The sequence below is a fragment of the Mastigoproctus giganteus genome, chromosome 10, assembly GCF_048544385.1.
Source record: "Mastigoproctus giganteus isolate SK-2022 chromosome 10, ASM4854438v1, whole genome shotgun sequence".
In the NCBI taxonomy this organism is placed as follows: domain Eukaryota; kingdom Metazoa; phylum Arthropoda; class Arachnida; order Uropygi; family Thelyphonidae; genus Mastigoproctus; species Mastigoproctus giganteus.
In genome coordinates, this window is record NC_143584.1 from 36,646,744 (window position 1) to 36,664,596 (window position 17,853).

Sequence of the window (17,853 nt, forward strand, 5' to 3'; positions counted from 1 at the left end):
TTGGTGAGAGGAACAAAGGGGTGCTCTTACCAAAAAAGTTCTGCAAATTGCAGTGCCTGGAGAGTAGGCACCTGCAAGGTGATCTGATTGAGTTGTATAAGGCCTTGAATGGGTTGAGCAAGCTGAATGCTGATGGGATTCTTCCTCTTGCTCAGATTAAGAACCTGAGGAGGCACAGTTTCAAATTGAGGAAAGACAGTTGTAGAATAGATGTGTGAAAATTTGCCTTTAGCCAACAGGTAGTTGATTGGTGGACCTGACTTCCATCTTTTGTTGTGGAAGTTAATAGCCTAAATAAACTTAAGGCTAATCTGGACAGGCATTTGGAATGAATGGGAGGGTTTTTTTTGTTTTTTTTTTTGGGCTGATGCTGCATAAGCTTGCTTTCTTGCATCGTATGCCAATACTAATACTTCAATAGGTGACTCTATGGTGACTACTGTTATGAAGCATTACAATATTTGAACTGGCTCTCATATAGTTTTTACTGAAAAGTTAGAAAATCAGCAACACTTAAAGTATAGTATTAGCTTGTTCAATAATTTTATTAGAAAAATTATTAACAAGCTAATACTATACTCTCTCTCTCTCTCTCTCTCTCTCTCTCTCTCTCTCTGTCCGTCTGTCCATTCTTATATAAAGGCTGACAAGCCCAATGAGGTTATGATGTTTCTGGGAGGAAGAAGGAGACCTATAAGTGGCAGTTCCCCAAACTTTCTATATTGAAATAAGGTACAGAGATTTGTTTGGCCATTTCCCATAGGCTTTCTCTGAAGGTATTGGTCACTAGGGGAACTCTCTGAGAACATACATTATTGTTCATTAAAAGAAAGTTTGGATAAACTGCCTGCTTCAGCAAAAGGTCATACACAAGAATTGGGGGATCTCATATTAATAGTTTACAGCCATAAGAGAGTTCCTCACAAGAGCATTTTGAAACCTGTACTGCCATTAACTGATCCCAGCTCATACCATTAATCACCTACAAATGTACCTCTTTCTGCGATGTTTGCTGGATGGAATCTAGTTACTCCTCTTTACTCCAGATGAAAGTGTTTTGGGAATTCAATAGAAGACTGCATTTGGACTCATCAGTGAAGAGCATTGTGGTCCATTGCCCCTGGGTCCAGTCTGCTTGCTGTTAGCAACAATTCAGATGGGGTATTTTGTCTATGTGCTCGTCTGTGATCACAGAAGCACAGTTGATCATTGTGCATAAAATACCCCTTTTGTGAAGCCTTCTATAGAAGTTGTGCCTGGATACAAGTCCTCCTGTAGAGCTAGCAAGCAGTGAAGCAAGTTGTCATGCTATGAAGTCTCTATGATGCTTTGAAGTTAGAACCAGATGATGGCAATCTTCTGTGGAGGTGACATGATGACAGTCTTAATGAAACAGTCTGTGTGTTTTGGCTTCAGCAAAATGGAACTGGTTCCATGGTGTTCTCACAATGCTGTTAGTCACATAACAGGGTTTACGACTTTATTGGATTAGACAGGTTATTTTATTTCATAAGTAACAAATATTGGGTTCAATGTTTATTTGTATTTAAAAATGTATTCATGTTTTTGTGTTTGTTCTTTAGCCTTTAGCAGCACTCATGCCATTGCTTTTTATATATACTGTACTGTCATGCATGACAGTATATGTGGCCATTTCTGCCACATATACTTGTCATGCAGAACCTGACAGTGTCAAACTTTGTTTTTTGTTTCTAGAAAAAGTGTTTGTTTAAATTTTTCTTGTGCTGTACCAATATTTATTCTTTTCTTAATGGATTGCAGTACTTATTGTATGTAATTTTTTAATAAAAAAATTAAATGTTTATAAAATATTCAGTTTTTATAAGTTTATTTAAAAATATTTTAAAATGAAAATGAAAAAATAAAGTTACAATCATAACATATAAACATGAAACTAACAATCACTTCAACTACCAGTTTAGAGAACTGTTAAGGGTTCAAATTTTAAAACTTACATTTGCATACATATTATTGTATTTTATCAAACAAATAAAGGAATAAACAGGTAAAAATAATAATAATAGTTAAAACAAGAAACCATTTTACATTAATAATCTAGACAAGAAACACATTTTGCATAATAATGAAACATAAAACAATGAGGAACTACTTTCCATAGCAGCCATTTCTGCCACATATCAACTGATGTGCCAATTCCAAACTACATGTGTGAGCAACTTGTTGTTCACTAGATGCTGAAAGCGAAGCTAGCACATTGGAAGGCAAAAACAGTAAATATTCATGCAGAACTTGACAGGTTCTTTGTATTTTTAATTCCAAGTAAACAATTTTTCACTTCCAAAACATCTTGAATAAAAGCTTAACTATATTTGAGAGGGTAGAAAAGAATTCAGATTAATCAAATTAATGCACAACAAATATTTTCAAAAGGCACCTGTTGGCAGCAAGGTTAAACATTAGGATAATTAACTCCTAATAATTGTGTGACCAGCCTGTATAACCCAGTTATGATCAGTATTTCTTTACTATTTTGTTACAAAGTCATATTTATGAAATATGCCTTAGTCTTTGTCTACACAATGATTCACTATAATCATTAGATATCTCCATATTCAGTTATGCACATGCGCACACGATTTAACGGGTTTTTAGTAATACACTGCAGCCTATCCTTAGGAATCTTCTTCACTGCTTTGGTAACGTCAACAGCTCCTACAATGAGGGTGATTGTTCATAAATTCTTTTCTCAAAAAATCCAGTAAAATTATGCTTGGAGATCATGGAGGCCAGACACGAATCAGAATTTCTGAATATGGATGCCACCCATAATTTTGCTCCCAGTCATTTAAAGGGTTCACAAGCTGAGACTAACTGCTAATCACACAGTTTTTCACTCAAAAAATGTAACAGCAAGGTTGGGGGTAATATATCATCACAAGTTTTGGCCAGGATGCAATGGGGAAGCAGGGCACTGGGGGGGGGACCAGTGGCTGCTATGGTTGTTAAAAGATCATGGGGGGGACTGTTTGTTGCTGGGTAGGGACAGAATTTATAATTTTGCCTCAGGGAAAAGTTGAACCAAAATTAACTTCATCTTTTTATTCACTTTTATCCTTGCTATACTGAATATTTATATGGTGAAATCAAGCATTGTATAATGTGATTTGGAAATATCTTTAGTTTTTGCATGCCTTTTATCCACATTATTCAAAAGAGAGAGAGAGAGAGAGAGAGAGAGAGAGAATGGGGGTTTTTTTTTAGCAATAATATATATATATATATATATATAAAAAGATAAATAGATAAATTATGTTATAAAATATTATTTCATCTATAGATGGGAACTATAATCCATGTATCTTTGGTCCCTAACACGTGCCAAGCATCAAGCAATGCCGGTCGCCAGGGTGTCTCCAATCGCAGAACAGCGGCCTTCAATCTCTTCAGATACACCTACATATACTTCCAGTAATGGAGATAATGACACCCGAAGCTCCTCTTCCCATTCCCTTGACAGGACAGGATTCACTCCCTACCAGTTGGTCCTCCACAGACTTGGCTGTGATGAAAAGTGGCAGAAAGAAATAGCCCTGGGAAGGAGAGTAGGATTCTATCGTTTCCGTGGTGACCTTGGTAGTGGCAATTTCTCACAGGTGAAATCGGCCATTCATTCTCTTACCAAAGGTATGTTAATGATAAATTTATTTGGATGATAAATGTAAGAATTGCTGAGAGAAAGAAATAAAATGTTTGCCCATTATCATTAACCCATATCTTTATTTAATAATTTGCACATGAGAAAAGGCAGATTCACTGAAATACAGTGTTTATAATTAAATTATGTCACATTGAAATCCTCTAGGTAGAAAATGGCTAATTGCACATGATAAAAATTTAGAATGGACACTAGCCAGGTAATGTTGAAAAGAATAACAATAATGTGAAAATAAACTAGTTCTGTAAAGTTTCCTTTCACAGAGATAAAATGGTGCTGTACATTCTGTAGGAGTGAACTGAGGAGGTTAGTTATACTTATAGAGTAATCGATCAACATTAGCTTTATAATAGAGAATTTATGTTACAAGTTTACTGGTAATACTGATTACTAATATTATTGACTTTTTATTGGTGTTACTGTGATGAATAAAGATTATTTATTTATATTTTGGTGCATCAAGCAAGAGCAAGAGTGAAATTTTTAAATAAATCCACAAAATTCGAGTTTCCATAGGCTGAAATGCTAAAACAACTCTGGTTTTTAAGTGGATGCAGAAAGATGTATAAATTATTTTTGAAGAGTGCTTATTTAACATTATATTTCCTGTTGAAAAAAAAAAGAGAGAGAGAGATCTTTTTTCTGTATATTAAGGTGAGTAATTTGCTTAAATTAAAAACAATATCATGAAGTTGTAAATATGATAGCATTCCACTTTTTTGAAACAACTGGGACTGAAGGTATTTCAGGTATCAACTATTTTTTCAGATAATCAGTTTTAAATGCTGTTTATCTACATTATAAGAGGTAAACAGGAAAGAATGTTATGAGAGAAACTTACAGTAATCTGCATTAATTATTTCACATTATGTACTAGATGTGTTTATGCAGCTTTGGAATAATTTCCTGTGTTTTGCTTCTTGAAAGATGTCTTTTTTCCTAATGCAAGATTTTGTATTTTCTTAAGGTATATATCAGTGTGCTCACAGTCATTTCACCTTTCTATCTGGTCCATCTAGTAATGACCAAATCTATCTGCAGACAAAATCAGTGCAAATAAAACTGTGCATTAGTATGCAGTAGACAGTGCCAATTTTATCAGCAAACAAAGCCACAGATTATGAAAACAACTTACACCTAATGTGTAGTTTACACTTTGTTTTTGTACTTTGCTGTTAAGATGTCCAAAGAATTTATTATAGAGTTCATCAAACTGTATAGAGAAATGTACAAATAAATATTTAAAGAACAAGGCATACCAGAAAACTAGGTTGTTGTCCCTCATGCCTTCTCTTGGTGGTGAGGGACATCACTGGTTATGACAGCAACAAACATCTTTTTGCGCAGTGGTTTCCCGAATTTGAGAAAACGATGGGGAAAGTGTATACAGAAGGGCCTCGATTAACACAATTAATTCGTCCCGTGAGCAAAACGCGCAAAACGGAAACGCGTTAATCGAATATAATAACCAATAGGAAAAATTATAATTGGTCCTTGACCTTCTGTAATGTCCATAAAGAATTTTAAAAATACCTTTTAAATAACTTTTTAACTGTATACAATGTAAAAGATAATGAAAATAATTATGGAATTAAATGTTTATTGCATAAAACAGCAGTTCCCAAAATGCGTGCCGCAGAATATTTTAAATTTTCAAGGGAAACGCAGCGATACTCGACATCTGTCGGACACCGCGCAAACTACTAGCTCGAGGTAGTTCACAGTTTCAACATTTCTTATTAAGTTGTTTGGACCTAACTACTAAGCGGAACTGCTAGGTATTTCTTTTGGTCTGAGTGCGCCTTGAAAAAATTACTGAGACACTAAGAGCGCCATGAACCGAGAAAGTTTGGGAACCTCTGACATAAAATACACAATGAAGAAATGACTGTTGCGGAAATATTTGAATAGTGTTGACTTTCTCTTTTAATCAATCAATTTCCGATAGCCGACAACAATCTTCTCTGGGCCCTGGCGAAATAAATATCGCAGAGAACATCAAAGTTTGATGTTCTATGCGATACGAAAGATTTCATCTAATTCTTTTACCGTTATCTCCTTCGCGGTAACATTTTCATCTGGCTCATTTAAAAATTTGAATTTTTATGCAAGTGTGCATTGACTTTATTAGCAGGAGACAAACAAGTAACACGTCTTCTTCCGATGGAACACACTGAAGCGGGCAGCAGGCAAATGTTTGTTTATTGACCATACTACTCGCAGTAAGCTTAACGCGCGATTCAAATCTTTTTCAACTATCACATAAAAAAAAAAAAAGATCGCGTTAACTGGAAATTTGATCGTGTAAAGTGAAAAGTGGTATAATTTTGCAAATAGCCTTAACTGAAATTCGCGTTAATCGAACTCGCGTTATGCAAGGCCTTCCTGTATATGTTTTTGGTTATGTTTAGATGAAAAAATGCTGTATTCAGGTCAGTTTTCTACTTAAGTTATTTCTTTTTCCTTCCTTGAATTTTGACTTGTTTACTGACCACCTCCTCTGATAAGTGAAATCACAAAATACACTTTTATGACCATTAAGCATTTTTTGAACATATTTACAGTTAAAAAATACACTTTATAATTAATACAAAATGAAAATATTAGAATAGTTTCCAGTTAATTACTGTAAGATTTTTGAAGAAACAAAAATGCTTTAAGCTGGAAATAGTGTATATTTAGGACTTTTCTTAAATAGATCTTGCATTTCTTAATAATTATAAATCAGACTAGTATTTTTTAGAAGTGACAAAAAAAGCAATCATATATAGCATCAGCCAAAAAAAAAAAAAAAAAAAAAAACACACTTCTAATATTACCTATCCATCTCTTCTGACAGTTTGTCTAATCCTTCCTTGAATTTATTCAACCTACATACCTACTTCTACAACACCAGATGGCAGTTTGTGCCAACAATCAACTACCTGCTGGCTGAAGGCAAACTTCTACACATCTGTCCTGCAACCATCCTTCCTCAGTTTGAATTTATGAATTAATTTTTGATTGAATTAATTATCCACAGATCTTTTGCATTCTCCACTACCCTGAATGTGGTACCACACAGTTGGTACCACTTCTCAGCTAATCTGTTAAGTTATCTAGATCTTGTTACAGTAGTATTCCCCAATTACTGTAATGAACCACTCTGCAAACCTTTGTGTTGCCTGCAAACTTAGACATTAGGTAGTATCATTAATATATACTGAAAACAACAATGGGCCCAGCAGTAACCCTAGGTGGAGGGGAACTCCACTAATAACATTTGTCCAAGAGCAGTACCTGTTGATAACAACTCTCTATCTTCTCCCACTCAACCATCTCTTTATGTATAGTAGTAACTGCCCTTAATGCTACACTGTTCTAATTTGTACAGTAGTCCAGTAGTCTTTTATGTGTAACAGTATCAAAAGGACAAGGTAAGAAAATATGAAATAATCCTTGCTATCATTCACTTTAAATCTAGATAAGTGTGTGATCTGAAACTTGGACATTACAACATATATAATCAGAATGGCTACAAAATCTGAATGGGTGTCAACATTATCACCATTACAAAAAAAAAAAAAAAAAAAAAACACTTTTGTTTTACTTGTCTAATGCATACAGTTGCTTGAAAAGCTAGAATAGAAAAAAGATCATATATCCAGATATAAATACATTACCTAAAAAAACAGCATTTTCGTATTGGTGACCTCATGGATAGCACAACAGCACAATGCATAGTGTCACTGCTCACCCTAGCAGGTAAAAACACTTTGATTGTTCCTTCTCAAATATTGCACCAAACATCTGATGCTGTATATAAAATTCTGTGGCTGAGGGTGGGGTCTTGGAATTAGTATTAGTAGTGGCAAATGATGCAAGAAAACAAGCTTATAGCGTCAAAAAACAAAACAAAAAAAAAACTCCTCTGTCCATCCCTTCTAATAATTTGTCTAATTCTTCATTAAGTTTATTCAAACTATCCACTTCCACAATACTAGATGGTAATTTGTTCCAACAATCAGTTACTCTCTTCTGAAAGGAAATTTTCATGCATCTTTTTTCAATATAAGTTTAGGTTCCTTCACTAGCGTAGCCACCCTTTTTTGGGCCCGGAGGCAAAGAACACATTCGGGCCCCTACTTAATTAATGAAAATTGCAAAAACAGGAGACAGCCAAAGACGCTGGGCCCAGAGGCAATTCCCTTGCCTGCCTACATAGTAGCTATGCTACTGGGTTCCTTTATGTATTGTCCAAGAAAGACAAAACAGGTATCTAGCTTCTAAACACTGCAATTTGTGGAACTGAAGTTTTTTTAGTAAGGTACCACAAAAGATTTCAGTTTTGCAAAAAAAGACCCCCTTTTTTATCCTTGATCAATCTGATTGCTCTTCTCTGCACCTGTTACAAGAGATCTCTATCCTTCTTAAAATGAGGCTTCCAGAAAAGTATATGGTACTCGAGATGCAGCCTAACCATTGCCTTATACAATGAGATAATAATATCCTCCTTTGTTCCTGCTGGAAAAATTCCTGTATATCATTGGCAAAAACCCCATAAACTGCCCTAGCAGTCTGTCTGCACTGCTCAGAAAACTTCATATCAGATTGTGCAATTACCCCTAGATCTCTTTCTTTTTCCACCACCTTAAGTGTCATTCCAGCTAACTGGTATGTTATTCTGGGATTACTGCTGCCCATATGCAGTATCTTACATTTATCAATGTTAAACCTCAGTTGCTCAGTTAAACCTCTGTGCCCAATTTTTCTACTCCCTGTTGCAGCAATAATCCTTAATTCTTGTCATTAACTATCCTGCCAACCTTTGTATCATCTCCAAATTTAGACAGTAAGCAGGGCCATACTTACACTTTTCAGGGCACTAAGCTCTTGTGGGCCCCCCTTTTAGGATACCAGTCCAAAAAAAAAAAAAAAAAAACTTTCATATATACATAATATCAAAAATTGTGTTGCAAAAATATTATAAATACAGCCACATCTTGTTTGTTAGCAGTAAATAATAGCAGGTGCATTATAAAACAGCAATGCAATAGCTAAATTATGAGTTCATACAATTTATGTGCATAAATAGTTTTTCCTTGGCAAAAATATCTGTTAAATCATCATAATTAATGCTGTTTACTAGTTCAGATTCAGTAAATAACAATGACAAATTGTTTCAACATTCGGAAATGTCAATCTAAATCCATCATTAATAATATTGTACACATACTCAATTGTGGGTTCGAATCCTGCCTCGGGCTTGGATCAGAGTAAAATGCAAAAACTTTGGGAGGTGCATTATGGCCACAGAAGCCGATGCGCCAACAACTAACAAAAAAACATATACTCAATATTTGAAACATTTTCTTCTTTGGCATTGCTGCTGTTATGATTAATGCCTTTTTAAATATTAATATCATTGTTTTAATTACTGCTTCATCAAATTTGTTGTTTATATTTTAATTAAAAATCTGACAATTTCAGATTTTTAATTAAAATGAGATTATAGTAACAGGTTAAAAGTAATAACTGATAATGATTCAATATAAAAAATTAACACTTGGATCAATTCATATTTTAAGAGTGAGAAAACAAAATGCTTTCAGTAAAGGAAATATATGCCACAGTACCAATAGATAACGAAACATTACATAGATTTGATATTTAAATTTTCTGTTACAACAGAATAAAAATTTATTAAACTAAAACACTAATTTCAGAGAAATAGATACATACATAGATAAATGTTAGTTTTCAGGTCTCAGCTTATATAGATTCTCAAATCCATGGGTGGTCCAATTAAAATAGTTTCTGCAGAGCGAATAAAATTTCCATATAACAAACGGATTTCGAGAGAGGCTGGGTACAAATTATTTGCTCTTCTAGCCTTTAGGCAATAGAGCTGCTGCTATAGAAAGCACAAATTAAGAGCTATAAGGATTAAAAATCCACAATTTACTGTTCGTAATACATTTACAACCACCTCTCCCACATATTATACCGAAAGGTCGTGCTGGTCATTGCTTTCTTGTGTTCATAGCCAGTGGAAAAGATTTAGGCATATTCTCGATGCAATTAATATGCCGTAGTCAGCCTGTGTCTATTGTTACACCCTATTAGAGAATTAGGAGAGAGTGATTTTCCTTTATTCTGGAAATTAATCTGTTATTTCGGAGAAATGAGTCATCCACACTTTCAGTAAATTTTACCCATCTCTAGTTACAATGTAAACATGGTAGGCACAAGTGGGTCCTAGTTTAGATTAGGGCTTTAAAAAGTTTCCTATTACAGAGGCCCCCCTCTATTGTGAAGCTAGCACCTCATGCACCTATTTATAAGTACGGCCCTGACAGTAAGCTTGATACACTGTCATTAATATTGCCAATATTGAAAAGAGTAAGGGGATCCAGCACTGAACCATGAGGGAGTCCACTAGCAGTATTGGTCTAAGAAGAGCAGTGCCTGTTTATAACCACCCTTTGTCTTCTGCCACTCAACCATCCCATTAAGTAAGCAGCTTGTCCTTAATGCCACACTGCTCCAATCTGTACAACAGTCTTTCATGTAGAACAGTGTCAAAAGCTTTGCTGAAATCTAAATACATGATGTAAAAATTATTTTCTATAACCAGTTCCTTTGTTACTGCATCATAGTAGCTAATCAGATTAGTTACTATCTTCACTGTGAATGTAGATGCAAAATATTTATTCAGTTTGTCAGACAAGATCTCTCCTTAACAAATCCATGCTGTGATTTCATTAACTGCTTTCCTATCAATGTGACCCCATGTACTTAATCCCCCTAATCCCCCTTACTTTCCCTAATAACCTAATCCCCCTTACTTTCCCTGGAACAGAAGTCAAGCTTACAGGTCTGTAATTGCACATATCCAATTCATACGAGCTTCCCTTCATCCAAGGATGCTTTCCAAATTATGGCAAAAGGTTTTCTTCTCTTATTTTTCTTTTAGCTCTTTTAATAAAATTGGATAGATATCATTAGTCCCAGGTGCCTTATTTACTTTTAGTTTCAGCAATTTCTCTTTCATTTTCTTCTGAGTTATCACAAAATCAATTAGCTCCCAGTTATAACTTGGTGTATTTCTGATGTTCCCATACCAAGGATTATCAATAGTTATTCCATTCATATGCAGTGGGCCAGCGTAGTTCATTCCTTTCCTTCACATAAGCAATGAATTATTTGCTGCTTTTCTTTGCATTCTGAGCCAGACTTCTCATAATCTGTGTAGATTGCCTTAGTGACTTAGTTGCAGACTAGTTTGTACTTACAGTGGGTTTTTATATCTTCCGATAATTTATAATCTTTCCATGCATTTTTATTGTCTGCTGCTAGTATGATCAGATCTGACATCCATTTAGGTCTAAGTTTGAACAATATCTCTTAGTTGGTATAAAAAACTTAGTAGCTTCTATGATTACCTTCTTGAATGTTTCTCATTTAGAATTTGTAGTTGGTCCCACTGAAAACGATTTAGAAACTAAGACCATTGTAGTTCCCCTTTGCTAAAGCAAAATCCGTTCCTTCACCCTTCACAGTAGTTATATCTTTAAGCAAATTTCACTTCCACCTAGTACTTCCTTTATCTGGAGACTTTTAATGCATGAAGGATCACTGCTAATAATCAGATCAAGAGTATTGCTTTCTCTTGTCTCATGCTGTTGCAGATAGTCCTCTAATACATAAAGACAGGCTCTGCTACTGTGTGAGTGACCAGACCACAAATTCTAATCAATTTCTGGAAAGTTAAAATTCCCTGTTATAAATTCTGTAATTTATTATGAATACAGGTATCACTTACTACCCATAATAATAAATATAAAAACAAGCAAGCTGATGTAGTCAGATTCAGATTAATAATAAGAGTTATTTTTGAAAAACAAAAAATCCAAGATATTACTGTATAATTAAAAATACTGTACTTATAATTAATATCAATTAATTAATAATTAAATTACTGTATAATTACTTTATTTAAATATATAATTGTATGAATGCTTTTTTGTATTAGAAATACAGAAAATTATTAAAAACTATTTGTATATGATCACTTACAAGTCCTTTATATTATTATTTGCAGAAAAAGTAGCAGTTAAAATAATTGAAAAAGCTAAGTTAGATCAGAAAACTCACAAAATGTTGTCCAGAGAAATCATTTCCATGGAAGCACTTCACCATCCGCATATCATCCGTCTCTATGAAGTCATTGAAACACTAACTAGGATCTACTTAATAATGGAGTATGCCAGTGGGGGAGAGCTCTTCCATCGCATTTCTTCCTATGGAAAATTCTCCGAAGCAGAAGCGAAGCCTATCTTCGCCCAAGTGACTGCTGCTCTTGATCACATAGTAAGCATTCAGAATATCAAAAAATATATTTTTAGAAAATTAGTATTAACGCCTTAAAACTAATAAAATTCTCTCACATGTCTTAAATTTAACAATAGGTATAACCTGACTATAAAATATGAGATCATCATGTTTCAGGAAATTTGAGCCTCACAATGAATCAATGAAAGAAAGTAGATGGGGAAATATGAAACAGTTTAAATTTGATTTAGCTTCACTGCATATGACATTTAATCATTTAATAAATTTGGAAAACCAACTGATGAGTGCATTTTATAATTTGGAATACAATTGTTTGCATTGTATTTCTTTTCTCAAAACGTTTTTTTGGAAGAGAAACAAAAAAATTAACTGAACTGGATACACTTCATGGTCATGATCAAGTCATCCTAAAAGAAATAATAGATTCCTGCTATTACACAAAAGAATGAGGATCTTTTAATAAATCTTGTAGTGTGTGTGTGTGTGTGTGTGTGTGTGTGTGTGTGTGTGCGTGCCAAGTATGTATCTAGCACATAGTCAAAACATTTCATTTCTTTATTCCTTCATATACCAGAAAGACTCTTTGCTTTGCAGTGTAGGACTGTATGGTAGCTTAATCACTACTATGTAAGTGTACCTGTTTTCAGTTAATTTTCATTGTTTAGCCTCTGACAAAGATTTCAAGAAAGGAATTGTAATATAAGGCAGTTTCATTTCAAATTATTAAATATGAGTTACTTTTTCAGATTTAGTATTAGCATTGACAAAATAATTCAAAGTAAGTTTCTACACCATCATCAAAAAAAAAAAAAAAAAAAAAAAATTTAACACTTTATTTGCCCAAACTTTCTTTGTCCAATTTGTTTTCAAATTTATATCACAACACTAGGTGGAACTATTCTGCAACTCTCCTTTTTCTATTTAAAATTTATATCCCCTTGTGTGTGTCTTGTTCAGCCATATATACAAATTTGTATATCCAGTGGACCAATGTAGTTCATCCCTTTCCTCCTAGTGAGAAAGAGTAAAGATGCTGTCAACATTTAGTTTACTTAAACCTTCAAAGTATTATTATACTTCAATTAGGTCAACACACAGCTGCTTAGTTTACAGATCTCTTCCAAAAAACAAGGTGTCCAAATCTGTATGCACTATTCAAGATGTAGTCTAACCATTGTTTTGTACAATTAAATAATCATCTCTCTATCACTTCTTGCAAAGTTCCTGTATATCACTGACAGAACTGCATGAGCTGTTTCATAGCCTGTCCACTGCTCAGAGAACTTCCTGTCAGATTGAACGATTATGAAGCACTCAAAGCCTATGTTGTTATTATGTTTATTTCTGAATTGGAAATATGTACATAACAGAGTCAAATGTTTCATTGTATTGTTTTACCACTTCTTCAGTGGCTGCAAAGACAAGGGTAATTATTAGACTAAGGGTTATTATTATGGAATTCTTAAAATTTTTAGTAAATCAAACTTAGATCTAATTCTATAGATAGCAGGGCCATTATTATGAGCAAATCTTTGACACATTTCTGAAGAGAACAAATCTTGCAACAGTACCTTTCTTGAAGAAATCAAAATCAATTTATGTCTAGCAGAAAATCTAAACAGAAATGCTGAGATATAGAAAAATCCTAGGTAAGCTAATGTTTGAAAGCATACTGTACCAGTGAGCAATCCTGTGTCTATATTTCAACATAAAATATGTACATTATCAGTGAAATTTAATTTCTGTGCAGTATAAACTTTACAAAAACTTCTTGCTGTCTTCCTGTTTTTTGCAATGAACTTCTACATATTTCACAAAACTACCTACTGTTTTTTGTCTGTTATGTCTTAGAAATATCCTGTTTTCATCCTGCTACAATTACTTGGGCTATAGCTTTTTGAAAGTCAAAAGTTGTCAGCTATGCAATTGGTTTGAAATTCTGGGATTACTACTATTCAAAATGCCCTACCTTGCACTTATCAGTGTTAAACTTCAACTGCCACTTGTCAGCCCATCCGCCTGATTTGTTTGTCTTGTTGCAGTATCATACATCATACTTCTTGCTGTCCTCCTGTTTTTTGCAATGAACTCCTGCATCTTTCACAAAACAACCTACTGTTTTTTTTTTTGTCTGTTGTGTCTGAAAAATATCCTTTTTCATCGTGCTTACAATTACTTTAACAATCCTCATTAACCTCCCATCACTTGTGCCCTCAATTTAACAGAGATACTCACATGGTGTCTGTATCCCCTTTTTGTTTTAATTAGAATAAATTAATTATTAGCTTTTTTACCAAATTGGAAATGGCGATCTGTTAATTCAGATTTGCTACACTCACTTAAAAAATAAATTGAAGAAACTGGTAACAATAATAAAGGTTTTATCATATTTTTTGGAATTTTCAAGGTCACTCATCCCCACATTAAAACAGATGCTTGTGTAGTGTCTGGCAGATGCAACATGAATGTCTGTATTTTTGCCAGCTGTTTGTAATTAGTCAGTGAAGCCAAGCTCTACAATAAAATTAGACACATCACAGACTCCACATGGGGATGGGAATTGCCTAGAAGAAAGATAGACACCAAACAAAATGTTAACAAAACTGTTAAATGCCAAGCATAAAATGAATGTTTTGTAATTCACGGTAAAGGCATACCTCGCTTTAAGGTGCTTCACTTTAAAGTGCTTTTCAATTATATTCATGTTGATTATTTTTGGCACTTGCCTTACTTAATGGGGGTTTTCGGCAGTAACACGCACATCAGCAGACTCTGAGTTGAATCAAGCAAGTTGACCAGTGCCATTTTGTTACCCATGCTCAGTCTATTTACTGCATTTATGCACTTATTATTATTATTATTATTATTATTAGCCATATGGTACAAGGAAGCCCGAGGCTTATGCTGCACCAGCCAAAAAAAAAAAAAATTCCCGAGTTACCTCTGTGTGAGAGAGAGAGAGAGAGAGAGAGAGAGAGAGAGAGAGAGAGAGAGAGAGAAGTAGAAAGGCATCACCAAGAAAGAGAAGAATGATGATGTCCAGCTCAGGCCCTGGATTTGCCAAGCCCATACTCGCCAGATGTGAGCCCCGGGGTCATGTCTCAGTGTTATATTCTGGCAATTTTCAAAATTTTTCAAACTTTTTACTTGTGTTATTGTTATTATTGTAATTATTAATTACAGTGCAATGGCCCCTACGTGCAGTGCTAGTGAAGAGTCGCAAGCCTCTTACTTTAAATCAAAAGCTAGAAATGATTGAGCTTAGTGAGAAAGGCATGTCAAACACTGAGATAGGCCGTAAGCTAGGTTTGGGGGGCTGAGAGAGGCGAAGCAGCTGCAGAAGAGAGGTTAGTTCATAAGGTTTAAGGAAAGAAGCCATCTCCACCAGGACCGGCCATGGACCGATTGGGCCCCGCGCTTGACAGAAAAATTAAAATTAAATGAAAAGGGGGGGGGGAAAGAAATAAAGAAAAAAAGAGAAGGAACAAGTTTTTTTAAGTTAAAGGACTCCTGTGAAACCCAAAACAATGACATTTTTACATAGGTTTAGAAAATATGATTAGCATTTTATTAATGAGTACAAAGGACGCAGATAAAAATAATGTTTTTATTATTATTATTATTTATTTATTATTATTATTTTTTTAATTCATAATATGTGAAAAGCAAAGTCTGTATAATTTATAAAGGTGTGGAAATTTTGGCCATTATCTAGGTAATTATCTCAATGTCAGTTTTTACACATCCCTTGAAATATCAAAAGTAATTAATTTTCACACATGTGTATCCCACTTTAGGTATGGGCCAGACATAAGGTGGGGTATACATGTAGGAAACTTAGTTACTTTCATCTGGCTCCCACTGTATGGCTGAGCAACCCCTCTCGCTCCACCAAACACAGTACACATCACAATAAATTTGTATTGTAATGTTGGTGTGTTTTTATTTGAATAATTCTGCTCCTCATTGTGTAAGTAAGTAAAATTTATATTATTCTTCATTTTATTTATTGAGTTGGAGCTGGAATGCAACACAAACCCAGTGACATAATTATGCCAATGCAGCTGCGGAGCCGAGCTTGAAAGGCCCTGCAAAATTTGGAAGACAGATTCATTTCTCAAGACAATTCACAATTTTCATTCATAAACGAGCAAGTGTTTTTTAAATTAAATATAACACATTCTTATTAACCCAGCGACTGGCCACCACCTGAGTATTGTTTAGACATATTCCAAGATTATAGAAATATTAGTAAATAAAAGATAGTCGTGAAATATTCAGCAACACCAGTGTCAAATAAGTATACATCACAGTCTGATTTTATTTTATGTTTTTTGTGTGTATGCTTACTCTGATTGTTGTCGTAGGTATGGTAAAAATATGGTAAAAGTTTGTTGGGTAGGGTAAAAATATGTTTTATTTTACAATACACAAATTTGTTGCATTTTACAATACACAAATTTGTTGCATAACAGTCTGGCTATGGACAGTGTTGTCATTTTTAATGCGTATCGTGCTGGATTTGGCTTTTTTTTTTTCCTGAAACGAAAAACTGCAAGGACTAGGAATGAGTTATTACTATGCTAACAAGCGACACATCTGAATCGCCCATCCTTTGATCCTCGCATATGGCGTTCCGAACCTGACCAGTGTATTGAGAGGGATCCTTCCAGTAATTAGCGTTTATCCCATGTTGTTTAGAGAGGGAATAAGCAATGACCAGGCAGAGGGAATAAGCAATGACCAGGCAGAGTAAAGCATCTACTTCAATCACTACAAAGCATTAAATTTCGTTAAATTTATGGTTTTGAGGTTGTGAAAATTGTGAAAATTTTTTCCATTTTCACAAGAACATTCTACCCTTGTCTATTTGCTCTGTTTCTATACAGCCAACAGGCCCAGCCTGTCACTGGCCATGAATAATACATTTTATAACCATTTTATGTGTAATACATTTATGAATGAATAATGATTCTACATTTATAAGTTTCTCAGAACATGAAAAAATTTGCTCATTATCACCATTTTTTTTTTTCCCAACTTGTGTTAAAAAGGCAGAAGATGTAAGTAAATTTATTATTCCAGTTAACATCAGTTTCCGGATTTCGTTCACAACTTGTGGATTCATAATTTGTGAATGTGGGCCATTCACAGATTATGAATTATCCATGATGTTGTCCAGTTTTGATACTAATATATGTTACTCATTGCTGTAGATTTATTTATTTATTTTACTATTCTTTGCATTCTGTTGTAATTTGACAGAATGATTTATAATTTCATTACTCTGGTGTCAGGTTTTTTTTTTTTTTTATTGAAAATTTGTTGAAGGATCATTTACAGATCAGAGAAAGATATAATATGAATTTCAAAAAAGTCTGCACTTTTTTTTTCTTGCACTTAGTGAACAATAAATGTGCACCTCTGAATAGAGAAGTATGCATTGATTTGCTTTGTGCGCTGCAATGCCAACTTTGTAGTGATTCTGTAATAAGTGATTTTATTATTAAATGTAAGTGAATTTATTATTCCAGTTTTCATAAGTTTACATTATGGACATTCACAAATTATGAATGGTCCACGATGTCGGCGATTTTGTAAAATGTTGTATAGTTTGTAATAATAGTATATGTTACTCATTGCTATAGATTTATTTTTTTAATTTATTTATTTTTAATACTATTCTTTATCTGAGTGTGTAACACAATGGTATTGCCCCCATCCTTTCCCCACACAGGGTGGAAAAGACCCGAGTTCGAATCCCGTCGATGGGGCAAGGAACTTTAATGGACTTTCACTCTGTAGCTGAGTAAGTCGGTCTC

At 34.2% G+C, this 17,853-nt stretch overlaps 1 protein-coding gene across 2 annotated transcripts in view; it reads left to right on the forward strand.

Annotated features, from left to right (window-relative positions):
• Positions 1 to 17,853, forward strand: part of LOC150078984 (serine/threonine-protein kinase NIM1-like) — a 123,987-nt gene that overhangs the window by 84,616 nt on the left and 21,518 nt on the right. For both annotated transcript variants that reach the window (XM_090382455.1, XM_090382456.1), the window contains exons 3-4: positions 3,320 to 3,666; positions 11,781 to 12,049. In XM_090382455.1, the coding sequence (XP_090238581.1) occupies positions 3,336 to 3,666; positions 11,781 to 12,049 (600 nt within the window). In that variant the 5' untranslated portion in view covers positions 3,320 to 3,335. The remainder of the gene's footprint in view (positions 1 to 3,319; positions 3,667 to 11,780; positions 12,050 to 17,853) is intronic.